This window comes from Berghia stephanieae, chromosome 7, assembly GCF_034508935.2.
Source record: "Berghia stephanieae isolate SIO BIC M18660-M18661 chromosome 7, UCSD_Bste_1.3, whole genome shotgun sequence".
Classification (NCBI taxonomy): Eukaryota; Metazoa; Mollusca; class Gastropoda; order Nudibranchia; family Aeolidiidae; genus Berghia; species Berghia stephanieae.
This window is the reverse complement of record NC_088366.1, coordinates 7,247,031-7,266,894: the sequence shown is the minus strand read 5'-3', so window position 1 is coordinate 7,266,894 and position 19,864 is coordinate 7,247,031. Positions and strand designations below refer to the sequence as shown.

At 37.6% G+C, this 19,864-nt stretch overlaps 1 protein-coding gene across 1 annotated transcript; it reads left to right on the top strand.

Annotated features, from left to right (window-relative positions):
• Positions 1 to 842: 842 nt before the first annotated feature.
• On the top strand, positions 843 to 18,716 carry LOC144976435 (MTOR-associated protein MEAK7-like). The gene is made up of 8 exons (XM_078920725.1): positions 843 to 1,186; positions 2,607 to 2,867; positions 3,906 to 4,044; positions 5,310 to 5,467; positions 6,500 to 6,803; positions 10,866 to 10,984; positions 11,690 to 11,905; positions 16,061 to 18,716. The coding sequence occupies exons 1-8, from the start codon at positions 1,046 to 1,048 to the stop codon at positions 16,205 to 16,207; spliced, it is 1,485 nt and encodes a 494-aa protein (XP_078776851.1). The 5' UTR covers positions 843 to 1,045; the 3' UTR covers positions 16,208 to 18,716.
• The last annotated feature ends 1,148 nt before the right edge of the window (positions 18,717 to 19,864 follow it).

Sequence of the window (19,864 nt, the reverse complement as noted above, 5' to 3'; positions counted from 1 at the left end):
ACATTAACAATAACAAATATAATAATACATAACAGAGAGGTGATTTACAAGGGAAAAAAATATCATCTCCCAAAACAAGAACTATGCATTTGACTGTTTCCCTCCCAGCCAGTACTCCGGCCAGGGCCAGGACAAAACCAAGTAATCTCATTCCAAGACAAATCAGAAAGCAATTGGAAAACATATACAGGGGGATAGAAGACACAGCAAGCACCTCCCCGCCCACTATGGGAGTTTTTATCTATCAAAAATTAAATCAATTTCAAACCCTTTCATATATATATATATATATATATATATATATATATATATATATATATATATATATATATATATATATATATATATACATGTGTGTGTGTGCGTGTGTGTGTGCGTGTGTGTTAAGCTACTCCGTTAAATGGATCTTTTCTCATATTTATGTCTACCTATAATCTCTTTATAAATGCTTAGTTATTGCATGAAAAAAAACGCATGCTGTGTACACCGTTAAAACAACTTATTGACGTTTTCTTTCCTTTCAAATATCAGATGTAAGCCTGTTTGTATATTTTCAAAATCATTTTGATATTAATTGTAACTTTTTAAAGGATTAATAATAGCTATTCCCTTAATTAACACATTTTTATACCCAAAAAACGAAGTATATTATATAGGCAGTAGAGAGCGCAGGTGCAGTTTGTGCCCTCTTGAGGAACGAGCACCTGTTGCTATATTGCAGCCATATAATTATGTCAGTCGGCCACCTTGTTTTGATGAAATATCGTTGGAAGTGTAGTGCACCTTCTTTTCTTTTCATTGGGTAAAAAACTGAAGAGCAGAATACCAAGGGGCATGACTGTGAATAACAAAAGAAATCAAGAAGCTAGAAAGGTCAAGGTCCTCTCGTAATTCACGTTGGACTGTCATTGTGTCAGTGTCAACAATGTCATTTATTTTCATCATGATGTCAGTTATTTACTCATGAAACTGTTTAAACTGATATTCAACTAGAGGGGTACAAAAGTGACAATCGGATAACCCGTTGTCAGTCATTATAAGAATTATGGGCGGCTCTGAAAGTAAGGGCAAGGGATCGTCGTCAGAACACGACTTCTGGCAGAGTGATGAAGACAGACTCCGAGCAAAGACGGTGTTCAACGAGATTGCTCATGGACAGAAGAGTTTTACCAAAGAACAATTCCAAGTAAGCAACGAGCTTATTGTTATTCTGCCAGTAGGGTATCCCTTATTGTCTCTCTCGTCAGTTCATCACAGTGCGTTAGAGTTGACGGTCTTCCTCCTGACTCCTGGGCCTCCTACTCCTGGAACAACTTACAACTCTTTGTTATTGTTGACAGTGTTGATCCTCTCAATGTTCACGCACTTCATCCAAATTATTTCTAACCATTAACATTTTCTTTATATCATGCATTCCTATTTTCCCTTAGTTTACATCACTTATTTATATAGAACACTTCCATTCACAGAGCCATTTCATTGAATTGAATTCTAGAGTTATAGACTTTCCGGATTGATATGGCCAGGTTCACAGTACAGCGCCGTGAAGCTTGTATTACTTGTATTGTAATCATCCAGGCTAGGTTCAGGGCATTCAAGCATGCTTGGTTAATGGCAGTTATCAATGTATATTTAGAATGTTTTATGTAGAGTTATTGCCATTTTTCAAGTTTCGGTCTGGGAAGACTGGAATAACCTAAAAAATGTCGACCGTAGTGCAGTACCACAAGGTGAGATAGGGTGAGATGACTTGCTGAAGCTTGGTGGGTGGTTGAACTCTGTTTCTTTCGGCTTTCTGGTACGAAGCAAAGACCTTGCTGCTGGGCTACACTGCCCACATTCAGGGTTCCTTGATTGTGACTGTGACCAGGCGAATCCAAAAATACAGATGTGCCCATTAAGCAACAGTTATGAACCAGCACTTTCAATCAACAAATTTTTTTTGAACCAAAAAGACGTTCTCTGATGGGAGCGTATACATTTTGCTTTTTGCTTATTTTTGATCTGATTGATATTTTGACTTCATTGACATTCATCATTGAATTAGAAAAGAAGAAAAAATACAAATATATCGGATCGTGATTCCATTTATTAACCTTTCATAAGCAGGGGCCAATTTTACTGTAACTCGCCATCATTGTACCATTTTCACCCATAGATTAGTAACAGCAATGGAATGAAGCCAGAGCTACTTCACTATTGCTGGTATCTTGATCAAACGGCCAGTTTTCCTGATATAATCTGGTGAAAATTGTGATTTGAAAGAAAATCTACAGGGTGGTCACACTGTCTTCTATCCCCTTATTTATTTATATCTGTTTTCCGAGTTGCTTTATTTTTGTCTTGGAATGGGATTACTTAGTTTTGTCCCAGCCCTGGCTGCAGTCCTTGACTGTCTTACCTTTTTCTTGTTTGCTTTAATTGTAATTCTAGAACTTTTTACTATCCCATTTTCTTCCTTTTTACAGATGCTGATATGATCTGAATGCGTTGCAAGCACCGTAAAACCCTTAAAAACAAAATCAAAACCAAAGAAAATCTGTTCATTGTAAGATTGTGAGCCTTGAATATAGAAATAATCCTGTCTATTTCAAATACTTCCTCAGCACTACACAAATCATGTTTTAGATTCTTACACAAGCAGTCGGATTTTCTACCTTTTCCTTGAATCGCAATCCCACCATGGCCACCACCGACAACACCACCATCACCATTCCAATCAGCATCGTCCTCCCGAGGTGCATCAACACAATTTCATATCTCATCTTGGAGTCATTCTAAATGGCCCCATACCGGACAAAGCCAAAATTGTTGTATTCCTAGCATCAAATTCTCCATCAAAAGTGTCATCTACAGACTTAGTTGCTGTAAGTATAATATAAGTTGTGGTGGTGGTAAATCAGTAATATTAGTTGCAGTAGTAATAGTAGTATAGTAGTAATAGTATTAGAAGTAATATCAGTAGTAGTAGCACAAGTGGTAGTAAAAGTAAGTTCATGTAGCATCAGTAGTCATTAGTAGTTTTAGCAGCAGTTGTAGTAGGAGTAATAGTAATAGGAATAACTGGTAATTATAGTGCAGATGGAAAAATTGCCAGTGTTTTTCATTTCTCTCCTGATTTTTTAAAATATAGATATTATCTCTCCTGTCTCAGCGTTCTTCTCAAGTTTCTATCAGTATCAGCGCCCTGAGCTCCTTTGAGTGAAACTGTGTGCTTTATAAATGCTTCATTATTATTATAATTATTATCAGTATTACTTACTGTGTAGTTCTAATTTCAGTTTCGGTTTTTGTTTTCATTTAATTGTTATGACAAGCAGCATCCTTTCAATGCTTTTCTGTCATGAAGCCAATTGAGTGTTAATAATGGTAGATAGCATATTTTGTTGGACATTCATTCAGCCTTTTATGAAATTCAAATTCATATTCAACTTGAAGACATAAGAATGTTTTGCCTTTATTTTTTAAAATTTTTTTGGTGCTTAATCAGAACATTTTTCGATAGAGAACAAAGAGAATTTTATCAAGGGAAGGGAGGATGTTCTGTTTGTTCTGACATTATAGTATAGGAATTTCACTAACTATTGATTCTAATATGTGGTCTAGTGGTATGACACTCACTTTGGGATTGGATGGTCCTGGTTCGAGTCTTGCTCGGCGCATAGTTGAGTCCTTGAAAAAAACTCTTTACTCACATTCTTTCACCGTACTCAGGTGTAAAAGGAATATCTGGCCGTTAACAGCATTGTATGTTGGAAAAAAATATGATATCGCCTAACAGACGTCATGTCTTGTTCTATATGTTACGTGCTGTAAAGCACTTTGTGCACGTTTAGTGGATATTGTGCTATGTAAAAAGCTCAAGTTAGTAAAGTGAATATAAATTATCTCAATATATTCTACAGTTTGTTAGCCGAACCATACAGCATTACAGACAGTTGCTTCAAGCACATTGTGTGGCTTATCAGAGTTGGATGTTCAGCGACGCCCCTGACTCTTACGACAGACTGGCAGTATCTCTACTCTCAGACTTGCTTTCATCAGGTTAGAATAATGCTGGAATTTTATAGAGTAGAACGTGACTAGGTAAACATCTCCATCCATCTCAATATTTTTAAAAATGATGCCCTTCCGCCACGACATCATAAGATATCGTCGCCTAGGAATATAGATAATTCATCAAACAAGATGTCTGATGTCAACAGGAATCACCCATGTTGTCCAAGTGAGCAAAGCGGGGATTTATAATCTTACCCAAGGAAAAAAACAAAAGTGCCTGAAGTGGGGCTTGAACATGAGACCTTCCGGGTCACAGTGCAATGCCTTAACCACTCGGCCACTTCCCCCCCCCCCCCCCCCCCCCCCCCCCCCCCCCCCCCCCCCCCCCCCCATCTCAATATTAATATTATTATAACTCAAATGCATCAAGGCTGTGTTTCATCCTACACGTTCAGTGCTCTTGGCTTGGGATGTCTCGGAAAGTGCTTTGTAGATATGTGAGGCTGGCTGAGAAAACCCAGGAAAATACGGCAAGCTTTGATTCGAGATATGAGTGTTTCCCATAGCAACAAATTTTATTCAGAAAAAAAAATTAATAACTTGAGTTCTAATAGACATAGAAAGAAAATTTAAAGTGGTAAATGATTAGAAAGATGTGGTCTACACCACTGCATATATAACTCAATTTATGAAATTTGCGCATCTTACAGGGTTTTCTCAGCCAGCCACACATATCAGTGCTGATGGTGGCAAAAGTGAAAAACTGAGGAAAATCTTTCTGATCATTTACCACTTTAAATTTTCTTTATGTGTCTATTATAACCCAAGTTATGAATTTATTTTTCTGAATAAAATTTGTTGCTATGGGAAAGACATTATCTTCAATGTTGGCTCATATCTCGAATCGAAGTTTACCGCATCTTCCTGGGTTTCCGAGCCAGCCTCACATATATCAACATCTGGTGACTCCGAAAAACCTCAGTGACTGTATCAGATAAGGAAGAGTGAGAAGTTTCTAGGAGCTATGGACTGTGAGAAATTATATACAACAAATTTTTTAACAAAATACTAAACACAGAACATTTCAAGCTCAAAACCCTTATTCAGTCACTAACAAAAACAATGAGTTTAGTAAATGTCTGGAAAAGGGTTTTGAACCTGAAAACGTTCAGTGTTAAGTTGTGGCTTTTTGGTTGGGGGGGGGGGGGTTATTCTTTTTTGAAGCTGTTATAATTAATTTTTGTATGTAGCTTTTTATCCGATAAGGGATTCATTTGACATTTCTTTTGATTTGACTCCCTGTTGTTCAGGTCAGGGTGTGACCAAACCAGTGGCCGTGAGTGGCAGCGCCATCGAGGTAGATCCGAACCTCATGTTCACAGAGCCCCATGTTGAAGACTGGCTGGCCAGATGTACATTTTTCCGAGAAATCCTCGATCAGACTTTCATTGGCATTTTTCAGTTTTATGTAAGTTTTGATTTTACATGTTCTTTAATGTTCAAAAGTACTTAACAGCTTTGCGGCTATGTGGTCTTGTAGTATGACACTTGCTTTCGGATCGGAAGGTCCTGGATTCGAGCCTCGCTCGGTGCATAGTTGAGTCCTTGGAAAAGGCTCTTCACTCACATTCTCTCACCATACTCAATGAGTAAAATGAGTACATGACCGTTAGCAGGGTTGTCTCTGTCTTGAAAAAAAGTAATTGTAATATCGCCTAACAGGGTCATTTCACGTCCTACATGTTAAGTGTTGCTGTTGGCCAGTGACCCTCTGTAAAGCACTTTGAGCATGTTTAGTGGATATTGCACAGCTCAATTTTTTTTAAAAACAGCTTTAGTCGCTAGAACACAATCTGCAAATGCAATATAGGTGCCATGGCATCAGTAGACACTGTCATTTAGGCATTCCGTGAAGGAACATAGATAATCTATCAAACAAGCTGTCTGATGTCAACAGGAATCTCCCAAGTTGTCTAAAGTGAGTGAATCGGGGGATTTATAGTCTTGCCCAAGGAAAAAAAATGAAAGTGCATGAAGCAACACTCGAACCCTGGACCTTCTGAGTCACGGTGCATTGACTTAGCCATCCTTAAAATCCATTTCGCACCCACCTTGGGGATAAATGAAGGGAATTTTTATTCATTTTAATTAATGTTAATTGCTTTTGTTGAAATGACCTAAAAATATTGCAAGCACCATAAAACCCTTAAAAGCAAGCAAACAAAACAAAGCTGTAACAATTCTGTAATGTAATGTTATAGGGCAGCGTCTCTCAGCGGCACAGTCTTTGCTTCGTACCCGAAAGGTACAGAGTTCGATCACGCGCCGCTGTGCTTTGTGGCCTTGAGCAAGTCACCTCGCCCTAGCTCAATTTGCGGTGCTGCACTGTGGCTGACACCTGGGTTATTCCAGTTTTACCTTGGGGTAGATCCTAGTTTAAAAATTCCCCTATGGGATGAATAAAGGGAATTTTATTTTTAAATATTCTTACCATTTCTAGGAGAGTCAGCCGGGCCAAATGATCTTTTCACCACGCTTGCCTCAAGTTCAAGACACCAACTGGTCTCGTCTCTCTACCATCCTGGACTTCCCCACAGTGCTCTTTGTCAATAACGCCCTTCCCCAGAACATGCAGACGCCGTGGAGGTTGTTGTTCAGCAATCATTCACATGGGGACAGCTTCTCCCAACTCCTAAAGAATATACGCAATCAGGGACCAACTGTACTTCTAGTCAGGGATGAGGGAGGTCGTGTCTTTGGTGGATATGCCTCAAAAAGTTGGGATATTAATTCAAAATTTCAAGGTAAGATTGTTCTAAAAGTATTTTTAGGCTTTCAAGTGTGTGTAGGATTTATTTTGTGCTTCTTTCTTTTCTTTTTATTCCTCCTCTTATTATTCAGGGCTGAGAATCTTCCGCCTAAATGGTAGTTTATCTCCGCCCATCCCCATCACAATTCCTCCTTTTTCAAAATTTTCTTGATAAATAAACAATGATTATCCGTGATTTTGGGAATTTCTCAGAAATTTTCCTCTGAATTTGCTGTGTCAAACATTGTCCTCAAAACCACAAAATCACCATTATGTTTTATGTCGTATTTTGACACCTGTGCTCAGTCTCGTGAAATTTGGTAACGGTCCCGTTTTTATGACGTCGAGCCAGACAGAATGGCACCAAATATCACAATTGACACAGAAGACCAGTGGTGTTCTTTGATTAGTTAGTTGATGGTTGAAGGGGAAGGGGAGGGACAATTGGGTCTAGATTTTCTCTCTGTTGTAGGTAACTATTGCATTTTTAATCTCTCTCTCTCTCTCTCTCTCTCTCTCTCTCTCTCTCTCTCCCCCGCTCTCTCTCTCTCTCTCTCACTCACACACACACATACACACACACGTGGGTGGGGTTCCTGACCTCCCATAGTGGGCAAGGGGGTACATACTGTCTTCTATCCCCTTATACTTATAGCTGTTTTCCAACATGTCTTTGTCTTGGAATGAGATGCCACTACTACTACAACCACCACCATCGCCATACCATCATTTCATGAAGCACCACCATTACTACAACCACTTCCACCACATCATCTTCTTCACCATTATTACCACCACCACTACGACATCATCACAATACTATCACCATTAAAACAGCAATCACTACCACATCCTTACCACCACTACTACAACCTCCTCCAACACAACAATATCACCACCACCACTTCTGCAACCACCACAACCACATACATTACTGCCATCAGTACAACAGCGACCAGCATATCATTATTACCACCACCCCTACCATTCATTTTATATTTTATACATCATAAATTGGTTTTGGAACTTTACTTGATTTGAAACAAGGGGTATTGGGATGATTATAGATCTCAATAGATTATATTTTGTTTGCAGAAATTCTTGTTTAAGCATTGAAATTATTCGGAATTGTTTCTGAAATTTACGTGAGCCAAATTTTAAGTTGGCGTCTCTGGTCAACTTGAAACAATGGGATGTGGGCATTAGTGAATCTGTGAATACGGGAGATATATGTGGCGACTACCACTACTACCACAACCATCACCACATCATCATCCTTACCACAACTACTACAACCACCACCTCATCATTATCCCTACCACTACCATTACTACAATCACCATGTTATAGTTACACTTTCAGTTTTTGAAATTCCTCCGAGTGATGTCAGAAATTGCTGGGGGACACATTTTGGATTGCATCACAATAAATTTGAATGAAATTAAAATTTATAGGCCATTTTTGCATGGATGGTTCTTGATCTTAGCGCTGAAAAATTTCCTCCTTTTTAGTGACCAGTCATTCTCACCCCTGATTATTATTATTATTATTCAACTCCTCCTTCTCCCCCTTCTTCTTCTCCCCCTTCTTCTTCTTCTTCTTCTTCTTCTTCTTCTTCTTCTTCTTCTTCTTCTTCTTCTTCTTCTTCTTCTTCTTCTTCTTCTTCTTCTTCTTCTTCTTCTTCTTCTTCTTCTTCTTCTTCTTCTTTTCCCTCTTCCTCCTCCTATTATTATTATTATTATTATCATGATCGTCATTTCATTATTATTACTATTATTATTATTATTATTAATATTATTATTATTATTATTATTATTATTATTATTATTATTATTATTATTATTATTGTTATTGTTATTTATTATTATTATTATTATTATTATTATTATTATTATTATTATTATTATTATTATTATTATTGTTATTATTATTATTATTGTTATTGTTATTATTTCCTGATAGATTGTATTTTTTAAGATTTATTATTTGTTTTAGTTTTTTTGTTTTGTTCTTTTTGAGGATGGGGGGGGGGGGGGGGGGGGGGGGGGGAATATGTTTCTTTACTTATAGTCTGATCTTACATTCCATTGATCCAATCTTTGTGAGGATTCGCTGAAAAGTTTTTCAATTTTCGTAATAACTCCCTCATTTCTAAGAAATAATTTATTAAACAAGTCATCGAAAGAAAGTTTGAAATCTCAGCTACAGATTGCTTACTATATTTTTCGACTTAGTCACCATCACAACCAACACCGAGCTGCCATCACTTCACCATTTGATGCATCTTGTCGGCAAAAACTGGCACCCTTTTCTCTATACTAAGATCGGACAGCAGACGTCATGCCTTTGTCACTTTCATATTAAGCTGTTTTCTTTGAGATACTCTTTCAATTTAGGGAATAAGAAGAAGTCTGATGGTGCTAGGTCGGGACTGTAGGCAGGGTTGCCAATTTTCCGTATAGATTTACGGAATTCAGTATGTTATAAACCCTCAGTATATTTTCCAATTACCTGCTAAACGGAAAAAAAATAGTAAGTACATAACAATAATAATAATAATAATAATAATAATAATAATAATAATAATAATAATACTAATAATAATAATAATAATAATAATAATAATAATAATAATAATAATAATAATAATAGTAATAATAATAATAGTAATAATAATAATAATAATACTTTATTGCATCCCAAAAGAGAAATTTTTTGTACAGACGTGTAATAATTTACACAATAAGATAAAAATACAATATAATGTCTTTTTACTGGAGTTCAACACTCAGAAAGGGGTCCGTCCATGTGTTTGTTTAAAATTAAAAGTTCAGTCAATTTTTGTCTCCTGATTTGGCATCTCTTTATAGGGTAAATGTGGCAAGGTGGATAAATCCATTTCCCTCATGTGGTTTGAGTCTGTCTGTTGACTCATGTGGGATCGAGCGATATCGTGTTTCAATCCCGCATACCAAAAATTGCTGTCGATCGTTCTTTTTAGTAATTTGTTTATGTCTTCATTGTTTTCTGGGGGGGGGGGGGGGGGGTGTTGTGTGTTGTTTGCTGAAAAGGGTTTTGAGTCTGAATTGCTCCGTGTTTGGTATTTTATTCTTTTTTTAAGCTGGTTTTCAATTTTGTTTCCTACTTTGGTGATTCTAAGGTGTCGGTTGGATTGTTTTAGAGCATAAACTCATTTGAATTCTGGGTGTCACTTTGTAGGTGTTGAAAGTCACCTCAAATATTCTCTGTACCGCCCTCTGGTAATTAAAACAAAAAAAAAAAAAATAGAAAGAATCTTGTAAAGCAACTAGTGTGAACTTGATGTTTCCTCTGGGTAAGTGCTTTATACATACAATCTGCTTTTTATCCAAAAGTTATTGTTGTCATCATGATTTTATCATTATTATCACCACCATCTTCATCAGCAGCATCGTAGTGATTTTCTATCTTTCTTTTTGAATACATCACTTTTTTTTTTGTTTTGTTTTAAAATTTCCTAGCCGAAAGCATACCCTCCTATATTATGCCTTTGGAAACGTAATTGAAAAGATAAAGGGAGTAAATGTGACTCATAAATAAGGGAACAACACAAATCAAACGATGTTTCGGCCTTTGGCCTTTTTCAAGTAACCACGAAATAATATATATATATATATATATATATTTCGTGGTTACTTGAAAAAGGCCAAAGGCCGAAACATCGTTTGATTTGTATATATATATAAGATTGTCTTAATAGTTGAAACATTATAGGTAAAGATATATGTGTGTGTGTTTCAACTATTATGACAATCTAATATATATTACTTGAAAAATGCCAAATGCCAAAACGTCGTTTGTTTTGTGCTGTTCCCTTATATATGAGTCACATACTCCCTTTATCTTTCTCTCCATTTTATTGACTAATTTAGGCACCTCTAGTTTTTGGAAAAATAATTGCAATTGGTTAATTAAAAAAAATTTGTTGTTGTTGTTTATTTATTTTCTTTAAATAACACAATCTATGAATGTTGGATTATGACTCTTTATCAGTTTATTAAAACAATTTCCTCCACAGGAGATGAATCGTGCTTCCTGTTCCAAGCCAATCCGCGTTACAGTGTTTATCCAGCCACGGGTTACAACCAGAATTTCATGTACATGAATCACCACATGCAGACCCTGCCCAATGGCGTGGTGAGAAGCAAAGTTTGAACAGTTTTTAAAATTTAATTGAGCTTTTCTTTTTTCTTTCTATAGATAGTTCGAAGATGACGTCACTCAGGTCTTTGTTATTGTTTTTTGCCATCCGCGTTTATGAGTAATGCTCACTGAACTGTATTAACCCGACTATAAACGTTCATGGATACACAGTTTTGTGTGTTGGTCCGTTATACTTCCGGATGGCAATGTTATGAGCTTCTTAGCCAAGCGCATACTATCTCCAGTGCAATATTTACTAAATGTGCTCAAAGCGATTTGCAAGGAGTCTCAAGCCAACAGCAATGCTTAATATAACGCATGTAAGGCAGTAACCAAGTGAACGCTTTTTTTTTGTTTGTATTCCAAGATCTTATTACTCACAGAAACGACATGAAGAATATTTCTCTGCTGTTTATCTGTATGTTTTAAAGTAATATTTAATGTTTTTATTGTTTGTGTTGTGGACTGAAGAAGGGTTTTGATCCTGAAATGTTCCGTGTTTGGTTTGGTATTTTGTTATTTTTTATTTTTAAGCTGTTATATTCATTTTAAAAATTTACTTTCTATTTCATTTTTTTTTTCACTCATTGTTATAAACAGTAAACAATTTTTTTTTTTTTTGTTTTTTTTTTTTTTTTTTTGTTTTGTAAACCTTATTTGATGGACTGTAATATTTCTAACCAAAATACAACTCCTCAGGGGATGGGAGGTCAGCTGGAGTATTTTGGTCTGTGGATTGACCACTCTTTTGATGTCGGCCACAGCAAGGCTGGGTCCAAGGGATGTTCTACCTACGGCAGTCCCCCTCTGTCGTCGGGGCAGGAGTTCAAGGTGGACACCATTGAGGTCTGGGCTGTCGGGAGAATCAAGCGCGAAGATGGTCTGGATGATATGGATGACTTGGACGGGGCACAGGTCTGTATATTGTTTAAATGGGGGAGTCAGTGTGTGCTCCCAACTTTACGTAAATATTAGATATCAAATGAAATAGTGATAATAAAATTCCCTTTATTCATCCCATAGGGGAAATTTTTCTTAGGGGTCTATTCCAAGGGAAGACTGGAGGAATAACCCAGGCGTCAGCCTCAGTGCCGCGTCGCAAATTGAGTTAGGGCGAGGTGACTTGCTCAAGTCCACACAACGCAGCGGCAGGTGATTGAACCCGGTATCTTTAGGGTACGAAGCAAAGACCGTTCCGCTGGGCCATGCTGGGCATCATTTCTCGTACCATACTCTCGGGTCACATAAATTTTGGCCCTCTCAAAGCGTTATTTTCAACATTCTTTGGGGGATTCACTCTGTTGAACCCCCATTTTGGACTCTGTCCTGAACCCTGTTGGGAGCTTGTAGAAGTTCTCAGATCCCAGGTTAGATTGGGGCTTTGAGAGCACTGTATTTGTAAGTATCTCGTTCCTTTTTAAAAATCTTAGTGTTCTCAGACAGTATTGATACTTTTCACTTTTTGTTACAAATATTGTATTAATTAAAAATTAAATTAAATCAACATCTTTGATTGGAAGGTTTTCAATCAGAAAATCAATTGCTTATATAGATTAAACATTAGAGTGATTATTTCCCTTTATTACTTTATGAAATATAAATTCAATCCCTTTAAAAAAAACATCTTGATATGATTCTATTTTTTTTTTTTTTTCAAGCAAGCTTTTATAATGGTTTAGGTTCAAGAGAAATAAGTATACTCTATTTTTAGGTCGTCCATCATCCCAGGCCAAATGGGCGTTCTTTATTTTATTTTTGAAAAGTTGGCAGCTATGAAATCATTTTTATTCATTTAGTTTGAGACTTATTAAGTTAATGGAGGGGGTCCCGACAGCTCAGTTGGTAGAACACTCGCTTCACAGTCGGGATTCTTTTCTGACACCTTACCCCCCCCCCCCTGTCAACCCAGAAGTGATTGGGAAACTGGATCTGTTAGATATGGTGCAGGGCTGAGAATCTTCCGCCTAAACGGTGTTTTATCTCCGCCCATCACCATCACAATTCCGCCTTTTAAAAAGACTCACCACAACCACTACATCAACATCCCTATCACTGTTACTACAACAACCACCACCACATCATCATCTCTACCACCACCACCATCACTACTACAACTACCACCACATTTTCATTCCTATCACCATTGATACTACAACCACCCGCATCATCATCCCTACCACCACCACCATCCCTACGACAACCTACCACCACATCATCATCCCTACCACCACTACCGCTACCTACAACCACCACCATATCATCATCCCTACCATCACCACCACTACAGCTACAACCACTACTACTACAACTACCACCACATCATCATCCCTCAGTGATGATAATCTTCCACGGAATTCCGGGATTTAGGATTTTTCTGAAATTTTCAGTTGTTTTTGCGGTGTCAAACATTTTCGGCTATGAGGTAGTTTAGCTGAAAAGTCACCAATATGTCTTGTGTCATTTTTTGACACCTCTGCTCAGCTGCATGATTTTTGATGACATTCCCATGCCCATGACATTAGTCTAGACACACTGGTGCCAAATGTGAATAGTGGTACAATACCCATGACGGCCTTGGATGAAAAGATGATCGACAGGGAAGGGGATGGAGCAAATGGGTGTCAATATTTTTGTACCATTTAGCTTTGTACTCCTTTTTTTTTGTGTGTTTGTTTGTTTGTTCTAAATTCAATTGAATTCATTACAACTTATCTCTAATTACCAATTAAACCAATAATCAGAGTGGTCCCCCTCTCTTCTCTCTCTTCTCTCTCTCCTCTCTCTCTCTCTCTCTCTCTCTCTCTCTCTCACTCTCTCTCTCTCTCACTCTCTCTCTCTCTATCCTCTCTCTTCTCTCTCTCTCTCTCTCTCTATCTCTCTCTCTATCTCTCTCTCTCTATCTCTCTCTCTCTTCTCTCTCTTCTCTCTCTCTCTCTCTTCTCTCTCTCTCTCCCTACTCTCTCTCTCTCTTTGTGTGTTGTTATATGCACATATGGACGTTCACATACAAATCAATGAAGTTCACTCAGTTCTTTAGCCTCATTAATTTTTACTTTCATCGTTCTGTACTCATCGCTAGATTTACTTTGAGAGCTCTCTCTCTCTCTCCTCTTCTTCTCTCTCTCTCTCTCTCTCTCTCTCTCTTCTCTCTCTCTTCTCTCTCTCTCTCTCTCACTCTCTCTCTCTCTCTCTCTCTCTCTCCCTCACACACACACACACATACGCACACACAATCACAAGAGCACCCAGTTCTAAGCCTCAATATGTTTTCATTTTCATCTTCCTGTACTTAACAGTGATACACACACACAAAACACACACACACACACACACACACACACACACACATATATATGAATCAATTAAAATGTTAATTTCCTGCAATTGCCAACATGAAACATACGTTAATTAATATTTACGATTAACAAATAAAACACAACACACATAACAATAAAGTTCACTCAATATTTAACCTAATTTTTCTGTACCTATCACTATATCAATTTGAGCAGTCTCTCTCTCTTTTTCTCTCTCTCTCCTCTCCTCTCTACTCTCTCTCTCTCTCTCTCTCTCTCTCTCTCTCTCTCTCTCTCTACTCCTCCTGTGTGTGTGTGTGTGTCTCTCTCTCTCTCTCTCTCTCTCTCTCTCTCTCTCTCTCTCTCTCTCTCTCTCTCTCTCCTCTCTCTCTCCACTCCACTACACACAACAACACACACTATCTGTCCTCTGTCAGACAAACCTAAATCTATTAAGTGGATCATATCCTTTTCACATCAGCCATCAATCTCTCTTTTCATCTCCAAGTACACACCTTATCACCACCACCACCTCATCATCATCATCATCATCATCATCATATCATCATCATCATCATCACTGCCACTACTACTACTACAACCACCACCATCGCCACACCATCATTTCATGAAGCACCACCTCCACTACTACTACTACCACCTCCACTGCATCATCATCATCATCATCATCACCATCATTACCACCACCACGTCGACAACATCAAAACACTATCACCATTAAAACAACAATCACTACCACATCCTTACCACCACTACTACAACCTCCTCCAACACAACAATATCACCACCACCACTTTTGCAACCACCACAACCACATCATCATTATCATTACTGCCACCAGCACAACAGCCACCATCAGATCATTATTACCACCACCCCTACCATTCATTTTTATATTTTATACGTCATAATGAAATTGGTTTTGGAACTTTACTTGATTTGAAACAAGGGGTATTAGGATGATAACAGATCTTAATAGATTATATTTAGTTTGCAGAAATTCTTGTTTAAGCATTGAAATTATTTGGAATTGTTTCTGAAATTTACGTGAGCCAAATTTTAAGTTGGCGTCCATGGTCAACTTGAAACAATGGGAAGTTGGCATTAGTGAATCTGTGAATAAGGGAGATGTGGTGACTACCACTACTACTGCAACCATCACCACATCATCATCCTTACCACAACTACTACAACCGCTGCCACATCATCATACCTACGACTTCCATTACTACAACCACCATGTTATAATAACACTTTCAGTTTTTGAAATTCCTCTGAGTGGTGTCAGAAATTGCTGCGAGACACATTTTGGATTGCATCACAAATAAATTTGAATGAAATTTAAATTTATAGGTTATTTTTTTGCATGGATGCTTCTTGATCTTAGCGCTGTAAAATTTCCTCCTTTTTAGTGACCAGTCATTCTCACCCCTGCTGGTGGAAAGTACTTTGCGATAAACTAGTGAGTTTCTTATCCGAAGGATAGCAAGCGATTGCTATTGTCCGTTACACGCTATAGAAACTAGAATAAGGTCCAGCCCCATGGGCCTGATGGTTCTGGACTACTTATACATTAATGGTATTTTAATGTGAATGACATAATGTTGTATTTTTAGAAGTGCATTTGATAAGGTGGTGATGAACCATATAAATGCACTTCTTAAGTCATCTCATCTAAATTGATACTGGTAATTCAGTAGTATTTTGTTTATAAATAGTATGAATTCTGATCTTGTCACACACACACACACAGGCCCCGAAGAGCATTCTGGACAAACTGGCAACGGAAGACAAGGCCATCTTGGACATGGTTGACAGAGGGACAATCAGCGACGCCATCAGAGCGGAGCCCATGGTCAAAGAGACAGCCGCCCACAACACCATCATTTCTCCATTCTAGTCGATTTCTTGCAAATCAATTGTTGCTGTTGTCCTTGCAATATGGACAGAGTCTTATTAAAAGGGTAACGTACATCCCCGCTGGGAATGCATGAGTCTTTTGACCTCCCATGGCATGTCAGGGAGGTCACTGTTACTGTGTCTTCTATCCCCCCCCCCCCCCCCCCCCCCATTCCACTTTGCCCTTTGTCCTTGTCCTTGAATGAGATTACTTTATTTTGCCCCAGCTCTTGCTGAGATTCACAGCAGAGAGGGAAATAGTCAACTATTTAGCTGTTTAGATACTTCCTTTTTGTATTTTGAGAGGCGATATATATATTTATTTTTTCTCTCTGTTATTTGCTATTATGCTATTTTAATTTTCGATATATTTCGTAAGAATTTGAGCGTATCCCTCTTAGCAGGAGTCTTGAGCTTGTTTATAGGTGGAGCTTTACGGTGGTCTCAAACTAGACTCACTGATATTCTCTTAAACTTTTCTTCTCTTCCATATTTAAACTAATTCCAGCGGGTGGTTGGATGGGAGCATCACCCTTGAATCATATACCTATGATGTTCGCATGGGTGTACGATCCGATAGTGATGTCGTTTCTTCTTCTCTTTACTAGCCTATCCTGCTTCTTTGGTTTGTGATTGCATTTTTGACGGGGGATTTTTTTTTTTTCTGTAAATCTTCTGCCTGTTTGTTCTTGGTTACTTATAATTTAGCTTATGATATCTTTAGGTTATGATTTTGATTTACATTTGTACTATTTTTGTTAGATTGCTTGTTTTTCTGTTTCAGCGGTCTCTCATATAACCTCAATTGTGTTGGAAGAGACCTAAAGCAACAAACAAACAGAAACTAATTCCATTTGTCTTACTTTTTTTCTTGGGTGCTTTTAACTGCAGATCTCTTTTCTTTTCTTTTTTTCTTTTTTTTTTTTTTTTATTATGTTTTTTTTTCTCCTCTATCTGGCACTGAAATGACCTAGAATTGTTGCACGTGCCGTAATTCCCTAGAAACTTAACAAAAGCAGACATGGACCACAACAACACTGGGATTATTCCCAGGCAACATGGGTGGTATGGATGGCTCTTAACTCACTCAATCCTAGAGATTTTTGCTATTTTTCAAAATTGGAAAAAAATGTATTAAAAATGAGCATGTACATAGACAGTTTTATTCAACTACCACTAACATGTAAAAACTAAAAACATTAGCTTTGATACTATGCCTATAATTTGTCTAAAAAAGAATGTAATAAATTAAATAGGCATGGGGTAAAAGCAACCCGGGTAAACCACGGATATAGTCGGTGTTAGGGTTGAGTGAGTTAATAACTACTCTTTATGTTTTCAGATTTTGTTTTTTACTGTCAATTATGATAGCGGTGGATACAAAATAGAAATTGATTTTTTTTTTCTTTCATTATTTTTTTTTTTTTTGGTGTAGATTGTAGACAATTAAAAATTTTCTGTTAATTCCTCAGAAAAGAATGTTGTTCTTCACAGCCACGTGGCTCAGAGTTCAGAGAGCGTGAAACAGACATTGACAATTGCTTGCTACCCTTCAGATAGAATTCCAGTCTATTGCAATGTGTGTGTATGTGTGTTTGTTTTCACATCTAACAACTCCAAGAATCCAATGGCTGCTGGGTGGGGATCCTGACCTCCCATAGTGGACAGGGAGGTACATTCTGTGTCATCTATCCCCCCATACCCGTTTTCCAATTGTTTCCTGTCATTGTCTTGGAATGAGATTACTTAGTTTTGTCCTGATCCTTGCCGAGTTCTTGGCTGGGAGGGAAACAGTCAAATGTATAGTTATAGTTTTGGGAGATGATATTTTTTTCCTTGTAAATCATCTCTCGGTTATGCATTGTATTATGTTTAGTTTACATATATATTATATGATTGGTAAACATTGAGTGTATTCCTCTTGGACCTGTGCTTGTGTCTGGATGAGACTTTAGGTGATCTCAAACTAAGTACTTTGACGGTGTACTCTTGGAATCTATATCTATTTCCTATTTGAACCAATTCCCCTTTGTCTTACTTTTTCTTGGATGCTTTAATTGTAATTCTAGAACTTTTTACTATCCCATTTTCTTCCTTTTTACTGGCGCTGATATAACCTAAATGTGTTGCAAGCGCCGTAAAACCCTTAAAAACAAACAAACAATCCAATGACTACTGGGTGGAATGCTGACCTTGGAAAAACCCAGAATGAAGCTAGGACTGATGCCAGTCTTTGGCTTTTTGTTAGGCTAGTGCTCTACCCTCTGAGCCATCGGGACCCCCTCTCTCCCTCTTAAACTCTCTCCGTACCGGCCATTTTCTGGATTTTCCCCAAAACTTCACACCCAACCTATCCAAAAATAAATTTATTTTACTCAAACACAAAAGCTGTTAGTTCTTGCTATACATATATTTTTTAAAAGCTAAACCAGCTCTTCAACACAGTGTTAATAGGCTATACTTTAACTATAGCAAACATTTTTGTTCAATATTATGATGTACAAAAGAAATTAGAATGAGAAAAATGTTGGCTGCGTCGTAACGAATGTGACGATTTTCCTTTGGGTGGTAAGGGGAGGGTTAAGGCATCCAAGTGAGGAGGATAATTTTTAGGCCCCTCTGTAAAGGAATATATATCAGAATTTTTTTTTTCAAACCAGACTATTGTTTTCACAATAAGTCGAGCAACGCTTAATGACAGATTGATTCTGCTTTCAGAGGAGTCAAAGTTTGTGATCTCTTCTGCGCCTTTCGTGTTCTATGTTAAACCATGTATGTAATTAAATGAGAATGGTGAAAAAGTCTATTGCACCTAGTTCCTTTCCTAATCAGATAGATTGCTATGCGCACATGACAAGAAATTTGGAAAAAATGATAATGATGGTGGTAATAATGATGATAATATTGATAATAATGACAATAACATTTATATAAAGCATTTATCCACCTACATCTGCTTCTGTTCTCCTGTTCAATGTCGTTCCCTTTGTCTTTTTTTTTTTGGGGGGGGGGGGGGGGAGCTCAAATAGATTGTAGAGCACATTAGCAACCTTTTCACATTTCATTATATTGGCCCTAAAATGACTTGAAAGTATCTCTTGTAAGGGCCACAATGCTCCAAAAAGCAAAGAATGCCAAACAAACACGCCCATGAGAATCTATTTTCTGAGTCAATTTCTAAGCATAAACCTTGACAATAATGTTTCAAATCAATGATCATGCCTGTTCTTTAACACACTTCAACACACTTTGTTCAACACACTTCAGCACACTTTGTTCAACACACTTCAGCACACTTTGTTCAACACACTTCAGCACACTTTGTTCAACACACTTCAGCACACTTTGTTCAACACACTTCAGCACACTTTGTTCAACATGCTTTCTTCAACACACTTTGCCAAAATCATTCCAATTGATATTATATACGAGATATGGTATTTTCATATCCCATGATGGTTTGTTAGGTTTCTTCTGTCTGCTGCTTGTTCTAGGCCCCAAAATATCTGGGTGGGGTTTTCTGACCTCCCATAGTGGGAAGGGTGGCACTTACAGTGTCTTCTATTCCCCTATATCTGTTTTCCAACATGCTGCTATCTGCCTTTGTCTTGGAATGGAATTACTTCGTTTTGCCTGGCCTGGCCAGATACCATGGCTG

What these genes read in the sequence shown, in the direction of transcription:
- LOC144976435 (XM_078920725.1), top strand. Translation starts at nt 1,046, where the DNA reads ATGGGCGGCTCTGAAAGTAAGGGCAAGGGATCGTCGTCAGAACACGAC. An exon ending in TTACCAAAGAACAATTCCAA is followed by an intron (nt 1,187 to 2,606) that starts GTAAGCAACGAG and finishes ATACTTCCTCAG; the next exon opens with CACTACACAAATCATGTTTT. An exon ending in AGACCCTGCCCAATGGCGTG is followed by an intron (nt 10,985 to 11,689) that starts GTGAGAAGCAAA and finishes ACAACTCCTCAG; the next exon opens with GGGATGGGAGGTCAGCTGGA.